The sequence below is a fragment of the Callithrix jacchus genome, chromosome 6, assembly GCF_049354715.1.
Source record: "Callithrix jacchus isolate 240 chromosome 6, calJac240_pri, whole genome shotgun sequence".
Classification (NCBI taxonomy): domain Eukaryota; kingdom Metazoa; phylum Chordata; class Mammalia; order Primates; family Cebidae; genus Callithrix; species Callithrix jacchus.
Window position 1 is genome coordinate 55,022,663 of NC_133507.1, and position 25,268 is coordinate 55,047,930.

At 36.3% G+C, this 25,268-nt stretch overlaps 1 protein-coding gene across 3 annotated transcripts; it reads right to left on the reverse strand.

The window, feature by feature from the left end:
* Positions 1-109: 109 nt before the first annotated feature.
* On the reverse strand, positions 110-25,218 carry SCRN3 (secernin 3). Of its 3 annotated transcripts, XM_078327376.1 has the most exons (9): positions 25,134-25,218; positions 22,572-22,739; positions 20,607-20,788; positions 19,549-19,748; positions 16,846-17,058; positions 8,950-9,112; positions 7,250-7,424; positions 4,221-4,279; positions 110-239 (listed from the first exon to the last, which is right to left on the reverse strand). In XM_078327376.1, exons 2-8 carry the CDS (start codon positions 22,728-22,730, stop codon positions 4,223-4,225), a joined length of 1,149 nt encoding a protein of 382 aa, XP_078183502.1. In that variant the 5' UTR covers positions 22,731-22,739; positions 25,134-25,218; the 3' UTR covers positions 110-239; positions 4,221-4,222. The 3 variants fall into 3 exon arrangements, with proteins under 3 accessions (XP_078183502.1, XP_008996930.1, XP_078183503.1); XM_008998682.4 differs by lacking the exons at positions 110-239; positions 4,221-4,279 and adding an exon at positions 1,814-4,151; XM_078327377.1 differs by lacking the exons at positions 110-239; positions 4,221-4,279 and adding an exon at positions 1,814-4,151 and having other exon boundaries at positions 22,572-22,648; positions 25,134-25,160.
* Between the last annotated feature and the right edge of the window lie 50 nt (positions 25,219-25,268).

Consider the following 25,268-nt stretch of genomic DNA (forward strand, 5'->3'; position numbering starts at 1 on the left):
TTTCTTTGAGTAATCTGAGTAATGCAAAAGCCATTATAGAGGTCTTTTCTATACATTCTCAGTGTTTTCTTAAGTTGTTTCCTGAGTGGGGTTTCCTGAGTTGTTTTATTCTTCATGACTCTGGGTTCTGCAAACAGGGTTTCCGAATTACGCATTCTATAAACACTTTTATGAATGAGTTGATATGACATTAGAGTCCTTTTCATACATTTCATCATTTTCAATATGTATAGTGATAGCTAGAAAAAGGGTGATAAAAAATAGATTAAAACCTGTATCTTTTTCTTCAGCATAGTCAATTTTTTTTTCATTTTTTATTTTTTTAACTGGAGACCTCTTGATGTGCAGAGTCAATTGTTTTCTTAACTGTCAATGAGTAACTCCATGCCTAGCTTGTGCTTAGCTTTCAGTATTTTTGGACGAAGATAACGTGTATTTGGCATTTTGAGAGCAACAATTAGTGATCAGTAAATTTTTAAAGCAAGAAAAATGTGAAACTAGTATTTAATATGTTTGTTATGCAGCAGAATACAGCTCTTAGTGTTTACCCCTTCAAATCTCATGTAAAATATTAAATTACTTTAGGCCACTGGACATAGATAGTCATGTGATGAGTGATGGCTGGAAAAAAAGTTCAGGATCATAAATGTTATCACCATTCTTCAAGAAAAGAGAAGATTATAAATTTCTGCAATTGGTATGATAAAAGGATGAATTAATTAATGAAAAAGAGAAATCATTAGCTCTGTAGTTTCTGTAGAAGAAACTAACTCTCCAAAATTCTAGGCTACATAGTTATTTCTAGAGCAAAACATTTGATTCTTGATTAACATATATAAACTGATGTTTTCATCAAATATCAAATAAAATAGCCTTCTCTAGAATACTCATATTATTGCCCTGGCTTATTAAGTAATAGTAAATAATACACAGTATCTAAGAGGTGACAGGTTAACCTGAGACTTATCAAAGGATACCAAGCTGTGGAGATAGGTTGTCTAGCTAATTTCTTCAACTTTACATTTCCACAGGCAGAGAAGAGGCGCTGTCTTAAGTTCTTCCCATCAGTCATTTAACATATTTATTGAGCAGTCTAGCATGTACCAGACACAGTCTGAACATTGAGCATACAACAGTGGAAACAAATATGATTCCTATCCTCATGGAGCTTCTATTCTGTGAAAAATAGGTGTTAGACATGATTAACCTGTGATCAGGAGTGCCTCTAAGAGTATGTAAGAGAGACCTTGTGGTGTGAGGAAAACTTCCCTGAGAAAGTCATGTCTTAGCAAAACTTGAAAGGATGTAAAGTATTATGTAAATGGGAGCACATGGAGTGAACAGTACAAACAGACAGTACAGCCATGAAGAAGGCACATTCAAGGACATGAAAGAGCAGCATAGTAGAAACGTAAAACACAATGGTTGAAGGTGTAATAAGATATAGATGAAGCAGATCAGTGGGATCTTTTTGGCATTTAAAGAGTTTTAGACTCAACAATAAGAAAATAACCAGAGTAAATAATGGGCAAAAGATCTAAACAGACAACTCACCAAAGAAGATATGAAAAGATGTTCAACATCATATATCCCAAAATCCAAAATTCTGACAATAAATGCTGACAAGAATATAGGGCAAAAGAGCTCTTAATTCAGTGCTGATAGGGATGCAAAGTGCTGGCCACTCTGCAAGACAGTATGGCAGTTTCTTACAAACTAAACATAACATACTCTTACCACATGATCCAGCAATTGTGCTCCTCAGTATTTACACAAAATGAGTTGAAAACATGTCCACACAGAAACCTTCACCTGGATATCTACAGCAGGTTTATTCATAATTTTCAAAACTTGGAAGCAACCAAGATGTCCTTCAGTAGTGGGACATTCAGACAATGGAATATTATTTAGAACTAAAATGAGCTATCAAGTCATGAAAAGACATGGAGGAACCTTAAATGCATATTACTAAGTAAATTAAAAAAGACAATCCTTAGAAATCACATACTGTATGATTCTGATGATATGACATATGGAAAAGGCAAAACTATGGAGACAGTAAAAAGATCAGTGGTTGCCAGGGGTTGGAGGGAGAGTGGAATAAATGGGCAGAAGATTTTTAGGGCAGTGAAACTATTCTGTATAATACTATAATGGTGGATACATGTCATTCTACAATTTTCAAAGCCCATAGGATGTACCCTATCAAGCGTGATCTCTAACATGAACTATGGACTTCAGGTGATAATGTGTCAATGTAGGGCTATCAATTGTAACAAATGTACTATTCTGGTACTGTGATGTTGATAGTGGGGGAGGTTATGCATGTGTGGTAATAGGGGCTATATGGAAACTCTGTACTTTCTGTTCAATTTTGCTGTGAACCTGAAACTGCTCCAAAAACAAAGTCTCTTTTCAAAAAGTTTTAGGAGGGGGATTCATAATCAGATTTAAATTTTTTATAGATTACTCTGGCTGCAGTGACTCATGTGGATGGAAATAAAGAACAAAAAGAGTGTGTAGAAGAGTTAACTGCAATGGTCCAGGTAAGAGATGGTGCAAATTTAGTCTAGGGTGGCAGCAAAGGGAAGGTGACAACATGCTTGCCCTAGAGAGGGAAATAAGATTCCCACATGTGTCCCTGAGGAAACCAATGAACTGTGTGCCCTTAGTTTCCTCATCTATTAAAAGAGAGAAGAGGACTATAGGGGTTGGCCAGGGGTCTTCATGTAGAGACAGCCTATCCCTGAACCAAACTTAAGGCAAACAGAATCAAGTGAGTACTTGAGTCAGACATCTTTTCCTTTGTAATGTCAGCCCTATATTAGACAAGAGCAGCATCAGGCAGATGATGGTATTATGAGAGAACTTTGAAAACATAACTTCCTGAGCACTCTTTGAATATAATGACCCACTTCTTTATTAACCTAATTGTGTTGATAGCAATTAGCAAATATGATAATATAACCAAATACCAAAATGAAAAATCTAGAAACCCAAAAATACTTAGTGTTATTTTCAGTTGGATTTTTCTTTTGTTTATATTTGCAATTTTGAGTCTTACTTGATAATCTTTATGTAATCTAAACGTTTTATAAACTTTAGGAAGTTGTTACTCATTTTTAATATTCATAATATATAATGCATTATAGTGTTCTTAATGTTAACATGTTCATAATATACTAATAATTCTGTTTCATTGCCACTACCTCATTCTTGTTTCTGTTTTCACTGAGTGAACAGAAGTAAACGGTGAGAGAGATTTCAGGCCCAGAAACAATATATCCTAAGGTTTGGTTCTTTTATCTTTTTCTCTAATCTCCCAAATAAGCTCTTGTAAAAATATATCTTATTAACATAAGCCTATTAAGGAGAATGACCCTAAAAATGCTAGATAATCAGAGCTACAAGCTCACTGGTTAGCCAAATCTTGACAAACAGCATGTCTGAGTTTACTAAAAGTGCATTTGCAGAACTAATATACTGTATTAACAATGTATAAATCTAGAAATTTTTCTTGTTAGAGCTGGTTAATATTTGCCTAAAGCACAAACAACTCATCACTTGAGATGTTTTTCATGAATACGGAAAATCTGCTTTCTTAATGTAACTGAGAAAATGATTTGAGGGTACTAAATAATTATAATAAACATAAGTCCACGCATCATTTTAATGTTTCATTCTTAATATAGAATTCAATACTTAATTATCGTGACAAAGTTACTACAGCTAAAGAAAATAATACATCACCTGAAATAACACCTGTATCCCACTATACATTAATCCAGTTCCATTGTTTTCTTTCTGAGTATTTCAGCAACAATGTAGTTTTAATAGTCAAGATACCACTTGAATGCTATCCAAGAATAATCAGATCTGCTTAGATTAGGTTTATATAATTTACCAAGGTGACAGATTATAACTTTGGAGATTGCTGACCATTGATCACTAAGAACTAATATTAGCTGACCATATGATCACTAAGAACTAACATTTGACTGATAAATTTGAATTTCATCTTTTGTACACTGAGGAAAGAGATTAACAATTTTATCCACATCAAGATGCTTGTTTTGAAGGATTGATTCCATCTGTCTGAATAGCTCTTTCTCTAGTTTCCTCATGGAGTCCAACATTACTTTGGCTTTTTCCTAAACAATTAAAAATATAAAGATAAACACATATACACATACAATGAATCTAACCAAATTCCAACCCACCTCTACAGATAAGGTTTGTTCATTCTGGCTTCTGCTTGTGGTTTGGTACCCTTCTTGTTCTTTAGAGATAGAAAGAATAAAATTCTTTGGGGAAATTATTGCTCTAAATTGAGTTAATGTATGAATACCAAACTATTAATTATTTTTAGTAGAAAAGACAAAAATAATTATGAGACTAGTTTATAAGTAAGAGACCTAAAAGAACAGGAGAATAGAAAATCTCGTATGAACTGTGTATGTGGAAGGTTGCTGAAAACTGAGGCTGAAATATTTTTATCAATTTCTATCTTTTATATTTAAAACCAGTATCAGATTAAGAAAACAGAATAGTAATGTTCAGGAAAAAATCAACTAAAAGGAGACATTTCCTCAATAACTGCTACATTATTTCAATAAAGGGAGAAAAAAAGATCCATGACTCCTACAGAAAGAAGCAGTTTTTAAATTGTTGATGAATCACCATGATCAGTTATGAAGTAGTTATCTAGAGGAAAAGTATGTAAGAAAAAAGTTGGCTGGGTGTGGTGGCTCATGTCTGTAATCCCAGCACTTTGGGAGGCCTAGGTGGGAGGACCCTCTGAGGTTAGGAGTTCGATACCAGCCTGGCCAACATAGTGAAACCCCATCTCTACTAAAAATACAAACATTTGCCAGGCATGGTGGCACATGCCTGTAGTCCCAGCTACTCAGGAGGCTGAGGCAAAAGAATCACTTGAACCCAGGAAGCAGAGGTTGCAGTGAGCAGAGATTGCACCACTGTACTCCAGCCTGTGCGACAGTGAGACTGTCTCAAATAAAAAGTAACAAGTTACTAGAAAGTGAGCATAATTTTTAAAATTTGAACCATTATGGGGTAGAACTCTGCAAAACAAAGATTGTTAATTTAACATGAATTTCAATATGAAATTGTATGCAGTTTTTTTCTGAGGAAACTCATTTCATATTAGTGGGAAAAAATTGATTTTGTCTATAAATGGTATGGAATACTTCATTACCTTTTTGGAAAACAAAGTTAGAATCCCTACTTCATGAAATACACAAAAGTAAATTACAGATGGACTAAAGAACTAAATTAAAAAAAAAAAAAATATATATATATATATATATATATATATATGCTAGAAGTTATATTTATATTGAGGTGAGTCAGGCCTTTTGAAACATGAAATTAAGGTGCCTTAAAGCAAAAGACTAATACATATAATTGACTAAGTTTAAAATTTTTGTCTGACAAGTTAAATGCCAAACAATAAACTGGGGTAAAATTTTGCCTTATTACAAACAGTGAATATTCACATATTTTTGCCTATTTAAAGCAAAAAAAAAAAAATAATAACCCCAAATCAATGGAAAAATAGCCTAAGGGAAAAAATAGACAAGTAATTTAAAAGGAAATACTCATGACCAATAAACACAGGAGAAGGTTTTCAATCTTACTAGTTATCAAGAAATGTAAATTAAAACTACCCATAAGATTGACTCTCCCTAAGACACAAAAGTAGTTACTTACAGAGCCAGGACCAGAACCCAGCTCTTTCACTCTTCTTCCCTCAAATTCCATTATCTTTCTACTACTTTATGTTGTCAATCAACATTTTATGCTTTTTAAGTAAAGGCTAAGATAGTTGCAGCTGGCTGGGTGCAGTGGCTCAAGCCTATAATCCCAGCACTTTGGGAGGCCGAGGCTGGTGGATCACGAGGTCAAGAGATTGAGACCATCCTGGTCAACATGGTGAAAACCTGTCTCTACTAAAAAAAATACAAAAATTAGCTGGGCATGGTGGCACACACTTGTAGTCCCAGCTACTCGGGAGGCTGAGGCAGGAGAATTGCTTAAACCCAGGAGGTGGAGGTTGCGGTGAGCTGAGATCGCGCCATTGCACTCCAGCCTGGGTAACAACAGCGAAACTCCGTCTTAAAAAAAAAAAAAAAAAAGTTACAGCTTTAAATTTTTTATTTAAAATAAAAATTTTCAAATAAAAATCGGAAGTCTAGCAGAGCTCACTGCTTTAAACGTAAGTGAAATAGGTGAGGGGAAAAAAAGGCGTGGCAACAATGCCAACACTGCAGACAAAAATAAGTAATTACCTGGAGGAAAATTCATTTAATCCATTTTAGTGTGGAAAGAATGTAAATGTATATGCCTTGACAAAGTAAAAGGAATTATAGGGAAAAAACCCCAGAAGGTAGTAGAAACAGATGAGAAAAGATTTTAAATGGTTAATGTTTTTTTTCATTACAGGGAGTCAATGGATGGATGCCTTTAGGCAGACTTTCCATTCCCTTCTTATCTATTATTTTTCTGGGCTGAATAGGTATAAAAATAAAATTACCTACCTATCGATGCCAGAAAAAAAGAAATCCTTATTTTTCTTTAGCAGACTGGATAGGTAAGAACATTATAAAATTACCTGTCTATGCCAGTAAAAAATAAATCCTTATTTCTAGAGAAGAGATATATTTTGAGTGATATATTACTCTTCTATAATGCTTACATTTTAAAATAATGAGGATGCATCACTTTTTAAAAACTAAAACTCATTATTAGTTTAAGTCTCTGGGGTTTTAAGTCACTTTCAATTAATTTTAATCTGGGGCTGTATGATTAAGAAAACTACATTAAGAAACCAGGCCAACTGCTCTTCGGAGGCTTTGTAAATTTTGGTTATATACTAAGCAAGTTACTTTAACTCTTCTAAATTCAGATACTTTATCAGCAAAGGGGAATCAAAACAGTGGTTGTGAAGATTAGATAAAATAATCCATGTAAAAATACTACATAAGTGCTCAACAAATGTTAGCTACTGTTACTATGTTAAATGTACTAAATTTCTCTACAAGATTCGCAATACATATATTCATAACCAAAGATAAAAATAATATAGCTCTACTATAGTCTGAGCATCTAAACTATTCCTAAACCTGTATTTTTTATAAGAGGGGAGGAAAGCTGACACTCCAAAGTTCAAAATACGGATTGAATCAAACTTTATACTTAATGATATAACAAATAATATAATTTAGCATACCTCATTATTATTTACTACTTCCAATGCCTGTTGATGTTTCCGGTAGAGTGGGTGTCTTCTGTCAGGCTTAAAATGTGACTTCTTTTTAACTAGGCCTTCAAGTTCAAATGTTGGTGAACTAGTATCCAACAGTTGTGAAATATGTGGCACAAATATGAAAGGCTTAAAAACAGATCTAGAAGAAAGAGTCTTTATTAAATTATCATGTCAATATATAAAAATATTCAGTGTTATTCTAAGTCTTCCAAGATTCTTTCTAATTAGAAGTTTCTGTTAATGATACTACACACTAACTTGTTCCTGTCACCTTAGTTATACCATGCCTGTCTTCCCTGGTACACTGGGGTCTCCTTTGGGGCAGAGAACCATACTTTATTTAGTTTTGTATTCCCATGAACCTAACAGAGGACCTGGCACATAGTGTCAGCAAAGTAATAGTTTTTCTTTCCTACTTCAAATTCCACAGTTGGAGGATAAGAACAACCTTGAATGTTACACATTGAGAATTAAGACTTGGGGTAAACATCAGTGCCAGCGTCAGTAAAGACACAGACTGGGCACAGTGGCTCATGCCTGAATTCCCAGCACTTTGTGAGGTCAAGGTGGGAGAATCTCTTGAGACCAGGAGTTTAAGAACAGACTTGGGCAACATAGCAAGACCCCATCTCTACAAAAAAATTAAAAATTAGCCAGGCATGCACCTGTAGTACCAGCTACTTGGGAAGCTAAGGGAGGAGGATCACTTGAGCCCAGAAGTTCAAGGCTACAGTGTGTTGACTCTGCCACCGCACTCCACTCTAGCCTGGGTGACAGAGCAAGACCCTGTGTCAAAAAACAAAAGGAGGACTCAAAGGATTCTATTTTCTTGAGGATATTTTTAATACTGTGAAAGGCTATAACACTAAGAGATAGTGAATATAAAATCATTTCTAAATGTGAGATACTAGTGACTTAAATCAAGATAGTCTACAAAAGTACTACCTAAAATATAAACTGGGCTGGGTGCAGTGGCTCACGCCTATAATCCTAACACTTTGGGAGGCTGAGGCAGGCAGATCACTTGAGGCCAGGAGTTTGAGACCAGCCTGGGTAACATGGTGAAATCTCATCTCTACTAAAAACACAAAAATTAGTCAGTGTGGTGTTGCACACCTGTAATCCCAGATACTAGGGATGCTAAGGCATGAGAATCTCTTGAATTTGGGAAGCGGAGGTTGCGGTGAGCTGAGATCATGCCATTGTACTCCAACCTCAGTGATAGAGTGAGACTCTGTCTCAAAAAAATAATAGTTAAATAAAACTGGAACTATTGATATGTTAAGTTGTACATGTATTTTCTAGATATGAGTGTATAAGTAAATCCTGTACATCATTTAACCTTTTTACTGTTATGAATTATCTAATATCATATCTGAAATCTGAGTAAGAATATCTACTTTCTTTTCTTAACAATATTAAATCTATTTGTAGGAAGAAGGAGTAAGGATAATGCACACAAGAAACTATTCACATTTCCTTCCCATAAAAAGAGAACAGTTATGCATATGTGGATATTGCAGATTAAAGACTGAACAGAAAATACATAAAAATTATTGTCCTATTTGTATAACAAAAACTTATCCTGACAAAATCATTAACATACTAATGACTCTACTCCATCCCCTGACCTCTTGCTGGTTTATAGTATTTTGTGGCTTCACCTCTCGGGATCAGGAGTCCCTGTAAAGAAGTGAATGCAAGGAAGTCTGGAGTCTTGAGGTAAAATAGAAACCATGCTTGCAGTGGTCAAGAATTCTCCCTCCATATTAATGCCACTTGGTTTATCTCGAAGAATTTCCATCATTGTTTCAAAAGTTATGTTTCCTAGGGAAATAATTTTAAAATTATCAAATACATATGTATATACAAATGCTTTGCAAATATGAACTGCTTTTTCTACTGATAATATATGAGATATTAGTCTTGACATAAATTAAGAGACTGCCTATAAACAAACTTTGTATCAACTGCAATTAGATTCATTCCACTGTCACAAGAAAGATATTTTATTTTAAATATAAAATAGGCAAAGTTTCAAAGCCATTGTAACAGGTAAAAAACTCCCTAGGAAGAAGGAATTAATGCAAAAATATACTCAATACCAATGCCCTTACAGAATTTTGTTATTTTTTTTTTAAGACAGAGTCTCGCTCTGTCAGGCTAGAGTGCAATGGCATGGTCTTTGCTCACTGCAATCTCTGGCTCCTGGGTTCAAGCGATTCTCGTGCCTCAGCCTCTGGGGCCACAGTCACGTGACACCATGCTGACTAATTTTTGTATTTTTAGTAGAGACGGGGTTTCACCTTGTTGGCCAGGTTGGTCTCCAACTCCTGACCTCAGGTGATCCTCCCCAGCTCAGCCTCCCAAAGTGCTTGGATTACAGATGTAAGCCACTGTGCCCGGTCTATGCCTGGATAATTTTTAAATTTTTCTGTAGAGATGGAGATCTCACTATGTTGCCCAGGCTGGTCTTGAATTCCTGGGTTTAAGCGCTCCTCCCCCATCAGCCTCCCAAAGTGCCAGGATTACAGGAATGAGCCACTGTGCCTAGGCTTTTGTCTTTAATTGAAAAAATTAAGCCCTGTAAATATAATATAGTTACTAATGATTTGGATTTAAGTAGACCATTTTATTATTAGTTTTCTATATATCCCATCTATTCTTTGTCTCTTTTCTTCTTTCTTGTCTTCTTTATAATTTATCAAGTATTTATTATTCCAGTTCTCCCATTAGCTTATTATTTATAAACTTTAAAAAATCTTATGACTTTCTCTTGACTTACTACAATTGGTCTTAAATTAGTTCTTTATCACTTACCAATTAAGACAAGAAGGACCCATAAAGAACTTAGCTCCAATTACTGCCTCCTATCTTTTGTGCTATTCTGATGCACTTTAATTTCTACTGTGTTCATCTGGGTCTTCTGAGAAGCAGATGCCACAACATGGGATCAAATGTACAAGGAATTTTAGGAGAATGACTGTTACAGAAAATGGGGTGGGAACCTGGGAAGCCTCAGAGAACCATCAGACTATGATACAAGTCTGAATCTGAGTTTAGTAGAGAAGGAAGAGAAGTTGGAGAGGTATCCTAGACTGCTGTGCCATCTAAGGAAAGCCTGGCCAGGCTGTCAGGGAGTCCTTGATTCAAGTCAGCCATTAGAGGAGTCCTGTGTAACCCTAGAATGCGCCTGCCTTCATTTCCCTGCAGCTCTCAGTCACTGGCCAAAAGCAATCTGTGGAAAATATAGTGCTCCATGAAATCCATGGACAATAGACTTTACGCACTGCAGCTATGGCCATTGGTTGGAAAATTACTATTATTTTCAACAATGTCTGTTTAGTTTTACCTATGTATTTACTGTTTCTGTTGCTCCTGCGTACCTTGCTTCTATCTGCCTGAAGAATGCCCATTAGCATTTCTTTTAGTGCCAATCAGCTAGTAATTCTGTTTTATTTCACCTTTATTTTTAGAGGATATTTTCACTGGATATACAATTCTAAATTAGTAGTTATTATCTTTCTCCATCACCTTAAAGTTGTCATTTTACAGTTTTTAGAATTCCCTCCCTTCTGTTGAAAAGTTAGCTATTGGCTTTATATTTGTTCCTTAAAGATAGACACACACACACACACACACACACACACACACATTTTGGAGACAGAGTCTCGCTCTGTCACCAGGCTGGAATGCAGTGACGCTATCTCGGCTCACTGCAACCTCTGCCTCCTGGGTTCAAGCTATTCTCCTGACTCAGCCTCCCAAGTAGCTGTGACTACAGACATGCACTACGCCCAGCTAATTTTTGTATTTTTAGTAGAGATGAGGTTTCACCATGTTGGCCAGGATGGTCTCGATCCCCTGACCTCTTGATCCACCCTCCTCAGCCTCCCAAAGTGCTGGGATTATAGGTGTGAGCTACTGTGCCCAGCCTCCTCTAGATGTGTTTAAGATTTTTCTCTCTTTTTCCCCTCAGAAATCCTACTATGATGGGCATAAGTGTGGTTTCCTCTTACTTGTCCTTCTCAGGATTTGTAGAGCTTCTTGAGACTGTTGCTTGATGACTTTTATTAGTTTGGACAAATTCTTGGCCAGTATCCTTCAACTATTGGTTTTGTGTTTCCCTATTTTCTCTCTCCTTTCCTGTTGAGTCTCTAATTTTATGTATGTGAGACCTTTTCACTGAATCCTATATATGCCTCTCAGACTCTTATCTATATTTTCTAAGCTTTTATCTCTGTTTGAATTGGAATCTTTTCTACTCATCTTTCAGTTCACTAATTTTTTTCTTCTGCTATATCTACCCCATTGTTAATCAATCTATTGGATTCTTAATTTCAGTTACAATTTTTTTAGTTGTATTATTCCCATTTGCTTATCTTTTACAGACTTCAGTTCCCTGATAAAATTTTCCATCTTTTTATCTAATTCTCTTGAATATATAAAATACAGTAATTTTAAACTCTGTTTCCAATAAAGCTAATGTGTAGGCAGCCTGTGGGTCAGTTTCTTCTATCTACTTTTTCTCTTCGTTTTCAGTCATTTGGCCTTATTTCTTAGCATGCCTGATAATTTTTGATTGAATAAAATTTTATAGAGGCTCTGCATGATATTTTCTTTCACATAGCATTTAATATTCTTCTGGCAATCTGACAGAATATAGGTAGATTTTCTTGACCAAATGTTGAGACTAATTTATCCCTTGTTTGTTCTTACTCTTCCTACGGAGTAGCCTTTCTGGGGTCTCAGTTGAAAGCTTAGGGGTATTTCCCAGGTCCTTTCTTCTTGGTTGGCCCTCCAATCCAATTTTTGTCCCTAAGGCTTTATGAGGCTGCAAAAAATCTCTGCTTAGCTTTTAAGGCTCTTGGCAGCTAATTTCTGCTTGATTTCTCAGCATCATGTCTCATTCTACCTACATGCTGCTTAGAAGTTGACAATTGCGTTGAGAAACCATGACCCAGAAAGTCAAGCTCTTCTCAAAGTCTTTCTCAGTCTCCAGGATCTAGGTTCCTCATCTCTACTCTTTTGTATACTCTTTTGAGTATTCATCTATGTCTTCCAACAACAGGGGTTTTTCCCTCTAGATCTCATAGTTATTCTTGGAAGGAAGTTGGTCTAATACCAGCTACTCCTTCATAACAAGCTCTGTGCATTTTAACTACTCCACTGCACTAGTATGCCTCCCATTTATTAAATACATTAGTCTCTTTTTACCCTGAAGTGGTACCAATTTACTAATAATAGTAATGAATGTGGTAAATCCATATGGTAACAAGTACAGTTTATTTTATTTTATTTATTTATTTTTGAGACAAAGTTTCCCTCTTGTTACCCAGGCTGGAATGCAATGGCGTGATCTCGGCTCACCACAACCTCCACCTCCTAGGTTCAGGCAATTCTCCTGCCTCAGCCTCCTGAGCAGCTGGGATTACAGGCACATACCACCGTGCCCAGCTAATTTTTTTTTGTATTTTTAGTAAAGACAGCGTTTCACCATGTTGACCAGGATGGTCTTGATCTCTTGACCTCGTGATCCACCCGCCTCGGCCTCCCAAAGTGCTGGGATTACAGGCTTGAGCCACCGCGCCCGGCCAACAAGTACAGTTTAAAACATACACACACACACACACACACACACACACACACACACACACACACGCCAGGCATGGTGGCTTATACCTGTAATCCCAACAGTTTGGGAGTATGAGGCAGGAGTATCACTTGAGCCCAGGAGTTTGAGACCAGTCTGGGCAACATGGCAAGTTCACCATCTATTAAAAAAAAAAAAGTAGCCAGGTGTGGTGATGCATGCCTGTAGTTCCAGCTTCTCAGGAGGATCATTTAAGCCCAAGAGATTGAGGTTACAGTGAACTATAATCGCACCACTGCACTCCAGACTGGATGATAGTGCAAGACCCTGTCAATCAATCAATCAGTCACAAAACATTGTTTCTGCTAACAGATATTTTTAGATACTTCGTATGGAAATGTTTAATTATTATATTTCAATTAGTTCTAAAGAAACAACTTTCACTTAACATGGTTGATTAACCACAGGTATTTCCTTCCTCTCTCAAAACCCTGCTATAATGACAGTAAGAATGAAAAATGAAGTAACTTGTGAAAACAAAGACAGCATGAAAAGCAAGCATCTCCCCCGGCCCCATTCCCATAATTGGGAATTAAAAGAAAAAACTCACAGCAAGTCTGTATCCAAATTGTAATTTATAAAATTTCAAATTAAAACTGACTTCATATAAAATAACCTCCTGTTATTCCCTCAGTTAATCATATAGGCTACCAACTATTTTATGTTAATAACAACAGACTTATACAATCTACATTCTCTTATCCAGTTTCTCCACAATATAGCCATTACTTCAAAATCAAGAAAAATAACTTATCGACTTTATAGATAACTAGTTACAGAAGTAATATATTTCTGTTTATTTGGAAAAACACAGTAAAGAAGGTGTGCCTAAAAGCAGCCCTTAATGTTAAAACTAAACAACAAAGCAAAAACCTGTCTTCCACACCTATTTATCAGGCACATAGCTTCAGCACCTAGTGAGCCTTAAAAATGATTCAAATCCAAATTTCTATAAATGGCAAGTTTTAGTGAAAACAGTGTCAAAGCCATAATACGGTGATAATACAGGTATTATGAAAATACTTTCTATATACAAAACCTACAATTCTCAAAATTAAAGGAGGATTTACATGATCACTCGAGTAATCCACTAGCAAGCATTGACTAAGTATTGAGACTGCAGTGACAGGGTTCAGTAAAATAAATGCAAAACATAGGGTGTAATTTCATTGCAAGTTAAGCTAGTTATTTAAAATACTTGAGTGAATACAGATTCAATTTGGATATACATGCAGCACAGTTAATAGCTATCAGGTAGGGATAGTCAGAAAGAAGAGAGGTAGGCTGTTCTATCTAGAAAAATCATAGGAAAAATTAACTATAATGTGCTGGTAGACAATTTTCTGTGAAAGTATTAGAAAGACATACTCTTGTCAAAGCACAGAAAGCTGGATGAACTATACTTCACACTTGAGAAAAAGGAAGTTTCGTGTCAGATGCATCTATTACTATAAGCATGTATGCATTTCAAATCCATGATTCAGTAATTCTTAAATATAACTGAATTATTATGATGCAGTAGCAAATTGGCTTATAATTATTTCTTTTTTTCTTCCTTTTGTCCAATTACTCTAAACCTTAGAATTTTCCTCTCCATCTTAATTATGCATTGTTGTTCTTCATTTTTATAGAATATCTGCTCATTTTATTTCCTGAGCTTTTAAGTTTATTACCAGCAAAAAGTACACAACAGTGATCTTTGTTAAACTATCTGTAAATTACAATTTAATTCTAATCAGCTAACAAACCTTTGTTAATATATTCAATACCTACTAAGCACACACAACATAGTGAATTAGGTGCTGAGAGAAAAATATGAACAAATAAGAAAGTTCATTTTTTTCAGTTTCATGGAGAAGAGCACAAACACAGATGGTCTCTTCATTTGTAAAGTGAAGATGATATCTATTTCACATGGTTGCTTAAAAAATAACATAATTAGGATTGGCACATTGGCTCATGCCTGTAATCCCGCACTTTGGGAGGCTGAGGCAGGTGGATCACAAGGTCAGGAGTTTGAGACCAGTCTGGCCAACATAGTGAAACCCTGTCTCTACTAAAAATACAAAAAAATAGCTGGGTGTGGTGGCAGACACCTGTAATCTCAGCTACTTGGGAGGCTGAGGCAGGAGAATCACTTCAACCTTGGAGGTGCAAGTTGTAGTGAACCAAGATTGCACCACTGCACTCCAGCCTGGGTGACAGTGTGAAACTCCATCTCAAATAATAATAATAATAATATAATTAAATCATTTAGCACAGTATCTGACCCTTGATAAAAGCACTTAATAAATGGGAGTAGGTGTTGCTGCAACAGTTACTCCTGATTTACTATTTTTTTTGTTTTAATTTTGAGTTCCAGGATACATGCGCAGGTTTGTTACGTCGGTAAACGTGTGCCGTGGTGGTTTGCTGCACAGATCAAACTATCACTAGGTATTAAGCCCAGTATACATTAGGTATTTTTCCTGATGCTCTCCTTTTACAGTAAGTCTAAAATTAAAGTCCTTAGTATAACATGCTTTAGCATTTTCTACATACCTATCTATCAACATGGGGGGGAAAAGATAGGTTAGATTACCTTTTTATAAAACTATAAACTAACATTAAGAAATCTTATAGAAAACTTTCAAATTATAAAATATTCTTTTGGAAATTAAAATATAAATAAGATGTTAACTACTTTGAAAACAATACTGTTAAGGCATTCTAAAAATATTGTCAAACTTTTTTCTTTTTGTTTGTACTGAGATTGGATTTATTTAAATAGCCGTATTAGGACCAAACAACATTAATAATAAAAAGTAAAAGAAGCATATATACAGGGGAATGTACTCATAACTTCATGTAAAAATCTCCTTTGCCACTCCCTGTGTACCTGTCAATAAGACTCAAAATATCTAAGAGCATCAGCTTTATTCTAGAGTCTTAGTCTAATTTTGCTACAGGTCTGAGTTAGTATCTTGAATTTCAAGTGGATGGGAGTGCCCACCTCCTAAGACTACTCCTACCCCACAGTCCACCCTCAATCACCACCACCTTTTGGGTGAGGTTCTAAACCCAGCAAGGGAAGAGGATGAGTTGTCTTCTCAGACAAAGGAAGATGCAAATCATTCCTTCTGGGAGGGTTAGATTATTATCTCAGAGGAGTTGATTCTTGTAAAACAGAAAACTATACTCTTGACCCTCAGATCTTCCATCTAGTCTATCTCTACAAATGGCATTTCCAACTGTTCACTGGTTCCCGGCAGAAACCTGGTATTTATTTGTGACCTCTTTCTCTATCTAACCTTCACTCCAATTAATTAAATCCTGTCCATTATGCCACCAAAGTATATCCCAAATCTGTCCACTTTGCTCTATCTCCATGCCACCACTGCCATTCCTGAGCTAGCTAACCTTTATGCAAATTAGAGAAAGGAGCCTCTTCTTTTGGGCAGATAGTGGGGCTGGATTTCAGCCCCTCCACAATCTTGCTTGGTGGCCCTGAACCCCAGACCAAGCCGTCCTGCACTATTGTAATCAATTCCTCAATGTTTTGCCCACATCACACCACTGCACTCCAGCCTGAGTGTCAGATCAAAACACTGTCTCAAAAAAATTTTTAAAACTAGAGTCATTTTATCCTTCAAGTGAAGGAGAGTATATCAGTCACATATCTTTATTAGTAGCATGACCCTTTTAGCAATTATCTGCCACTCAGTAATCTAAATGAAGCTTACTTTGCTGGAATTATTTGGAAACAAATAATTCAAAAAATAGCTTTTATAATAAATAAATCTTTTCCATTTTAATCGAACAATATTTTTACTAAGTATAATTCCCCAAAACAGATTTTATCACTTGCATATTACATCTACACAAAATGTAGTTTGTCATCCTAATATTATTTATATGATAAAATTACCTTTGTGCTTATTTAGAAGCTTGTAGCCCTCACAGTATCTGCCTGATGAAGTCATCATCTTGGCTGTGTCAAGATAGGAGTATGCTGCAGCAAAATCAAACTCCTTTTTCCCATCCCACCAACCTTTCTGCTTAGCATGGGTTCTCATGTCTGGGTGTTCCCGGTCAATCTTGGTTGTTAGGGAAAGCTGATTAGAAATATTACGAACTCCCTCTATTTTCAAAGAAGAGGAGGAGAAGGGAGAAGAAAAGTCATATTTAACATAAAGCATGCATCTGTACATTATGATTCTTAATCACTATTTAAATATAAATATAGACTTCTAAATTTTTTGCCATGTGCATATGCATCTATTACATATTCAAAAAAATAAATGATTTTTAAAATTAAACTTATTTTGAGATAATTGTAGATTCACATGCAGTTACAAAAAATGATACTGAGAGATACTGTGTACCCTTTACCCAGTTTCCCCCAATGGTAACATCTTGCCAAACTGTAGGGTAGTATCACAACCAGAATATTGGTATTGATATAGTCAAGATAAAGAATACTTCTATCACCACACGGATCCCTCATGTTGCCCTTTTACAGCCACAACTACTTATCTCCCACCCCAAATCCTTCATTAACCTCAGACAACAGCTAGTCTGTTCTCCATTTCTATAACTGTAATTTCAAGAATGTTACATAAATGGGAACACTATAATATACAAACTTTTGTTTTTCACTGAGCACAATTCTCTGAAGATTCATCCATGTTGCTGCCTATATCAATAGTTTATTACTTTTATTGCTGAGTAGTATTCCAGGTATGAATGTATGATAGTTTGCTTACTTTTTCGCAAGGTAAAGGATATCTGAATTGTTCCCAGTTTTCAGTCATCAGAGAAAAAGTTGCTATACTTGTGTACAGGTTTTTGTGTAAATATATGTAAGTTTTTATTTCTCTGGGATAAATGCACAGGAGTACAATTGCTAAGTTGTATGGTACTTGCATGTTTAGTTTTTTTTTTTTTTTAACTGACAAACTATTTTCTAGAGTGGTTGGCTATACATTCTTACTAGCAATGTATGAATGATGCAGTCTCCACATTCCTACCAGCATTTGGTAATGTCACTATTTTTTCCTTTAGTCACTGTGGTAGAGGTAGAGTAAAATCTCATTGGGGTTTGCATTTCCCTAATAATGTTCAACATCATTTCATGTGCTTATTTGACATCTGTACATCTCTTTGGGTGAAACGACTCTTCATATCTTTTGCCTATCTAACTGGATTTTTTTTTACTGTTGAGTTTTGACTGAGTAGCTGGAACTATAGGTACATGCCACCCCACCCAACTAATTTTTGTATTTTTTGTAGAATTGAGGGCTCACTGTGTTGCCCAAGCTGGTCTCATACTCCTGGGCTAAAGTGATCCTCCTTCCTCAGCCTCCCAAAATGCTGGGATTCTAGGCATGAGCCGCCATGCCCAGCCAATAATTTTCCATTAATAAATAATTCCCTACCATTTAACAATTTAGTTCTTGGGCTCAATTAGTAACAGAAAGGGAAACCAGTTGGCAAAGTTAATCTATAGCTAGACAATCAGATCCAATGAAAGTGTTCATTTTAGATGGCCAGGTGGAGCTTTTTCAACAAAATGTATTCATTCATTTCTCTCTTGCATGTAGTACATTTAATGAAATAAAAGTGCTGAATGGTATTATCAGGCCAATTATCACAAGAGGAAAAAGTCTAACTATAATGTTATATATCAACAAACATATGTGCAAAACATGAAACAAAATGTCCATCAAAACAACTGGTAATTACCTGTTTTGAAAAATAACACCCAAATCCTCCAAAGTTCAAGGCTACCTTCGTGAAGCCTTTCTGAACTCCTCTAGCTCACAATAACCTTTCTGTTCTCTAAATGTTCACAGCACCTATGTGTCTGTATCATTCATGTACTGTTTAACATTTTCACATGTATATCTTATCTCTCTAGTAAACTAGGAGTCCAGGAGTTAAACACCCAAGAAGCACATGATTATGCTTAAACATAAGGCTATGTTCTAGTGAAAAAACATTGAACTGAGATTCAAGATGAAAAGATTTAAATTCTAGGTCATTCATTCACCACCTTAAATCACCTTGTCTCTGGCTTTCCTCACTTGAAAAATGAGAGAAATATATGATCACAAAGAAAATTAGAAAGAAAAATCAAAGCATTCTACAACAATCAAATAATGTTGTTTTATTCAAAGATACAGAATGTTTATGTTTTACTATTATATATCAGCATAGCTTTTCCAACCACCGACTCACAAACACTTGTCTCTAACCCCATTCCCATTTCCTCACCTCCACACTTACATGTAAGATTTTGGAGTGCAGCCCAAAGTTTAAAGGGGAAGAAATGGTAAGGGGTTATTAAAGTGAAAGAGTACTATGAAACGGCCAAGAGCTGCAGCAATGAAAGTATATACAGGTTATGTGAAATTCATATTCCCAGAGGTAACGCTACCTTTTTATCTTTTTCACGAAAGCTCTTTACAGCACTTTTTCACTGCTCTTTCAAATTTTTAAATTTCCCTTGTAGATCAACCCTTCATTGGACTAGATTATCAATCTTGAAAATGATTAAATGTAATATGTACAGGTAAGTGTGTATTTTATTAATTGCAAAACAAGTTGAATCACAAAAATTTGCCCATACCTTGAACTTTTTCTGCTGCCCAGTACTTCCCTGCAGTCTCCAGTATCCAGGCTTCATTCCTATCAGCTATCAGGAAACTGTTGTGATAGCTAAATGCCATCCTACCCTCTGTGCAATTTCCACCCTGTCCATATTTTTCTAATAAATCAACAATGACATTGAGGGCTTTTTCAGCTGTATCAGCTCTTTCAAGGCCAAGTCTAAAAAATATAAAGTTCTCAGGTTAAAAGAAATTTCCATTATTTTTCTTAAATAATTTCATGCTTATGAGATTTTTTACATTTAAAGTAAAATTTCTTTCAAGTTAACAGATGAAATGACATCTAACTTTAAAATTTTTCCTTCTGAAGTCAGTTTAGAATCATGGAAACAAACCCATCAAATTTGAAGTTGGTAATTCACTGTCAAGTTACTTTATCTCTGAACCACAGATATCTCATTTGTAAAATGAGCACAGTAACCCATGAGGTTATGGTGAGAATTAGTTAAGGTGTGATAAAGTACGTTAGGTACTTCCAATGAATTATAATTTTACTTCTTCCCTTCTTCCAAATAATAATATCTGAAAGCTGAGCATGATGCCTTGTGCCTATAATCCTAGCTCCTCAGGAGGCTGAGGCAGGAGGACAGCTAGAGGGCAGGAGTTCAAGACAAATATAAGCAACATAGCAAGAACCTGTCTCTTAAAAATAAAATTTTAGTTAAAAATTAGCCAGGTTTGGTGACATGTGCCTTTGATCCAATCAAGCTACTTTGGTGGCTCAGGTGGGATGATTGCTTGAGCTCAGGAATTCAAGGCCACAGTGAGCCATGATCACACCACCGTACTCCAGCCTGCGTGACACTGTGATCTCATCTCAAAAAAAATAAAAAATAAATAATAAGGAAAACAAATAAAACAGAGTCAAGAAATTGCAAGTTGGTACTCTAAAATATTTTGACACAAACTACAAAGTATCAAAGCCTCCTAAAAAATAGAAAAATAAAACAAGTAAGAGTTATACAAAAATTACAAATTTAGACAAGGTCTATAGTATAATATGTAACAAAAAAACAACCTGACAAGATCCATTCCTAGTAGTGCTTCTTCATCACAAACTTCTTCTCTTCCCCATACAGCTTCATTTCCAATGCAAACTCCATGCTCATTGGCTCCCATTTCTGCCCCCCACAGCCAAGCTGGGCGACTCAGGACAACAGCATATGTTTCAGGAACTTGATCAATTTCTATATATGTACACTGTAAGAAAAAAAAAAAAGTCATAGCATGAACCACAAAACCAGAAAAGTTATCAAAATCCAGAATTTAAAAAATCAGTCAGAAGACAAGACTGTTATGAAAGAGGTAAAGGAAATAAAATTAAACTGAAATTTTCAATAAAAGGCATTACTCTTAAAACATATTCAGAATAACCCTAAAGTATTATATTCATTCAAACATTTGCTGAGCATTTCCTATAAAAAAAATTCTGCCAAGAGATATGTTAGTTACAAAGATGAATCAGATACAGATCTCACTTTTGAGAAACTAAAACTTGTACATTAACTAGGATAAATAAAGCACAAAGTATTAGGGTCATGAAGTAAAGATGAGGTGTTATTGAAGCTCAGGAGAAAGATGGGTCTCCAGCTATAATAACCTGAAACATTTTTGTAGATGTATGTGAGTTGAAGCTTAAGGAAGTAGTTCTCAACCTGAATGTCCAGTGTTACTTGATTATGATATAAGTACCCATAGGGTAGCCTTTGAATACAAGAGTATTGCCATAGGAATCTCATGTCACATGTTGAAGTCATCCATTAGGTATGTCCACAGCAATGAAAAGAATGAGAAACACTGATTTACAAGATAGGCTAGATTTAAATATGAAGAGATAAAGTGGAAATGGTATCACAGATGAATAAGTGGTCTTAGAAAAACAAAAAAATATGGCATAGTATACAGAAAAAACCAATATTAATATGTTTTAATATTAGAATATCAATACAATAAAATCTTAAAAGTATGAATTAGCAACAATAGCATAATTTGAAGCTGTCATTTTAAGTTCCACGTTAAATGGGTTTTTTTTTTTTTTTTTTTTCTTTTTTTGAGACAGAGTTTTGCTCTTGTTACCCAGGCTGGAGTGCAATGGCGCAATCTCGGCTCACCGCAACCTCCGCCCCCTGGGTTCAGGCAATTCTGCCTCAGCCTCCTGAGTAGCTGGGATTACAGGCACGCGCCACCGTGCCCAGCTAATTTTTTGTAATTTTTAGTAGAGACGGGGTTTCACCATGTTGACCAGGATGGTCTCGATCTGTTGACCTCGTGATCCACCCGCCTCGGCTTCCCAAAGTGCTGGAATTACAGGCTTGAGCCACCGCGCCCGGCCAAATGGGTTTTTAAAATAAGTTCTCAAAGGATCCTTTAATTAAAGTGTATAGTACTGCATAAAATGTATATTGATACTGTTAACGTAGTGCCTAATAACCCTTTTTTGATGTGTCATAAAACTCATTCTCAGAGTCTGGGATGACTTTCCTATTCTATATCAAGTGGAACCTATATCAATTCAGAATCAGAATCCTTTTTGTCCATCAAACTCCAGCTAACTCCAAGTTGAATTAAATGTTCTGTTTCTTCTGCTGCCACGGCATGCTGCTCTTACTTAAATTAAGCATATAAACCACCCTGTTTTATAATGGGGTATAATCATACACATTGTATTCCTATACTAGACTCTAAGCTCTTGGAACAGTCAGTCTTGACAGCTGACTTTAAATCTCTTGCTGTATCTAACATGCCTGCATATGGAAAGCATTCAAATAGTTAATAAAAGAATGGATAATTTTTATTACTGTTATTTCAACTTCCTCCAAATCACTGAAATAAAAGATCAGAGTTTATTTCTGACACATTTATTTTTCAAATTTAAATTCCCCAATTTTAACTTCTATAGTTTCTTCCAAATTGCTATTTATAGAAATAGCTTTAGGATACTTTTAAAAAGCACATTGCTAACAAAACATTTATTTTCACCTACCTTAAGATGTTCTCCCAGGTTATCATGAACTGCAGCAGGAAAATAAACTACCTCTTGTACTTCATCACAGAGTCTATCTGAATTTTTTCCAAAAATAATCCTGTTAGCGACTGTTGCTGGAGGTAATGCCACGAATGTGTCACAGGAAAAAGGTTCCATTTTCTTTAACTAAAAATTATACAAAAGTTTGAAAATTAAAAAATATATACTTTTAAGTATATAAAAACAAACGGTTTTACTCAATGACCAAAGGATATTATTACCAAATCCAATGTTCATTAAAGCTTTGATTTACAGGGTCTAGGTCTTTCACCCAGGCTGGAGTGTAGTTGTGTGATCACTGCTCACTGCAGCCTGGAACTCCTGGACTCAGGAGATCCTCCCCCTTCTGTCTCCCAAAGCACTAGGATTACAGGCATGACTGACCATGCTTGGCTATTCATTCAAGTTTTAAATTTCATATATTATAGCACAAAAATTAGTAAGAATATGACTTGGAACACAATCTTGTACTACAAATCAATAAGAAAATGACAATTAGAACTACCTTCTAGTCTATAGTTCAAATTTATTCTCTAAGACCTTTCTCTCCTAAAGTCTTCCCTGAATTTCCTTTCACCACTTCCATATTTGGGAATCCCTGTACCTAGCTCTACTGTTGTAAAGGCTATATTCTACTGTATTTGTGTATATATGAGTCCCTTTACTGGACAACAAGATCCTTGAGGGCTGGGAGTATATCTTACAAATCTTTGTATTTTCATTGCTGGAACTTGTCTTATGGAAAAAAATCTTATGTGCCAAGTACTTCCTCAAAGGAAGGAAGAGGGGGTCTTCTTTGAGCTGAGAAAAAATATACACAGATAATTCTGATGAGACAGAAATTTTGAAACAGACTCACTGATTGAGACCAAAATGTCAATATAATTCCAAATTGCTGATATTTCTAGGAGAAAGTTCACATATTTAATTTATAAATCCCAATTGTATACTTTAATATCTACATTACCTCTTCAGTTGTAATTTGGAAAATCTTAACTCTTCGGTTGTAATAGAACACCTAAAGGTCCTTATTTTGCTGCCCGAATGGTTACATTGTTTTAGTTTCCTTCTTTCTTTAATAATGACAAAACCTTAGAATGGCTTTACATAGGCAGACGCTAGCAATTTAAAAACAAAATTTAAATATAATAAATGTTTCCTTAAAAAGAAAACAAAATGGCTAAAGAAAAAACTTCAGCTGGAACTTCTAAGGGTTTTCCTCTTCTCAGTGAGGAGTAGATAGAGATCACGATGGCTTCTGTTATTTTCTTTGTATATTTCAACCCTATGTCCTGTATCTCCTTCTATTTGTGTTCTGGAGTTAGTTCCATCACTATATAACTTTGGCAGTCTATTTAATCTCTCTCTTCCCTATGCCTTCTGCCTCATCAGTAAAATAAAAGATACTATTTGATGGGCTGTTATGAGAACTTAAGGCAACATATAAAGTGTTTTGCACAGTACAGATTACATAATAGACACAGGAAAGCTGTTATTGTTCTTATTTGGTAGGAGAGGAAATTTCTTATAAAGTCTTATTCTTTTTTTAATTTTTTTGAGGCGGAGTTTCACTCTTGTTGCCCAGCCTGGAGTGCAATGGCGATCTCAGCTCACTGCAACCTCTCCCTCCAAGGCTCAAGTGATTGTCCTGCCTCAGCCTCCCGAGTAGCTGGGATTACAGGTGCATGCCACCACGCCCGACTAATTTTTTGTATTTTTAATAAGCGACGGGGGTTTCATCATGTTGGCTGGTCTCGAACTCCTGACCTCAGGTGATCCACCCGCCTCAGCCTCCCGAAGTGCTGGGATTACAGGCGTGAGCCACTGTGCCCGGCCAAGGCTTATTCTTAACATCTCCCTGATGGAGAACTTGGTGGATCACCTGCTGCAGTAGCAGTCATGTCCATTCAAAAGCGGAGTCTCAAGGGCCATCAAGATGCAATAGGTAATCTGAGCTGCCTAACTGGGATCGTAGGGAAAGCTAAGGAAACTTGCCGCCTGGTTAGAATGGCACTTAGCCCACTGAGGAAGTGAAGCCTTGAGAGATTTTACCAACTCCTAACGCGTATTCGTCATTCAAGAAATATTTATTGAACGTCTTTCGGCGCCAGCACCATACAGCTGGGGACAAAATAGGGCCTCCGTTCTTGCAGAGCTGTCTTTCTATTTCACGCGCTCTTAGTTCACTCGGCGCTTTTAGAAACATCATATTGTTGGATTCTCGCAAACATACTACCGTTAGGGCAGGAATTATTATCTACATGATACAGATGAGAAAAACGGTGCAGAGAAGTTTTTGCAGCTCGAGTTAGAGTTCACAGAAAGTAACGGGCTCGAGCTTCAAGCACCTCCGGTCGAAGAGGCGCTGCGGTCCACCCCGCACTCCGGCCCGAGGCGCTCAAACTGCAGCGGGCGCAGCTGGGCCCCAGAGCCCCTCGGTCAAGCAGCGCCGCGCGGCTGTTCGGTCTTTCTGGTTTCTGCCTCAACTATGCACGCCCCTCCCCCGTGCTCGCCCCTCACCTGGCCTCCCAGCTGGCTGAAGAGACTGGTCGACAGAGGGAGGAGTGGCCAGTGGAGGCAACAGTTCCCGGAAGCTGTCACCTTTGACCTCGGAAGTTCCCCCCTGCTGCTGGAAACGCAGTTCCGGTTAGGCGG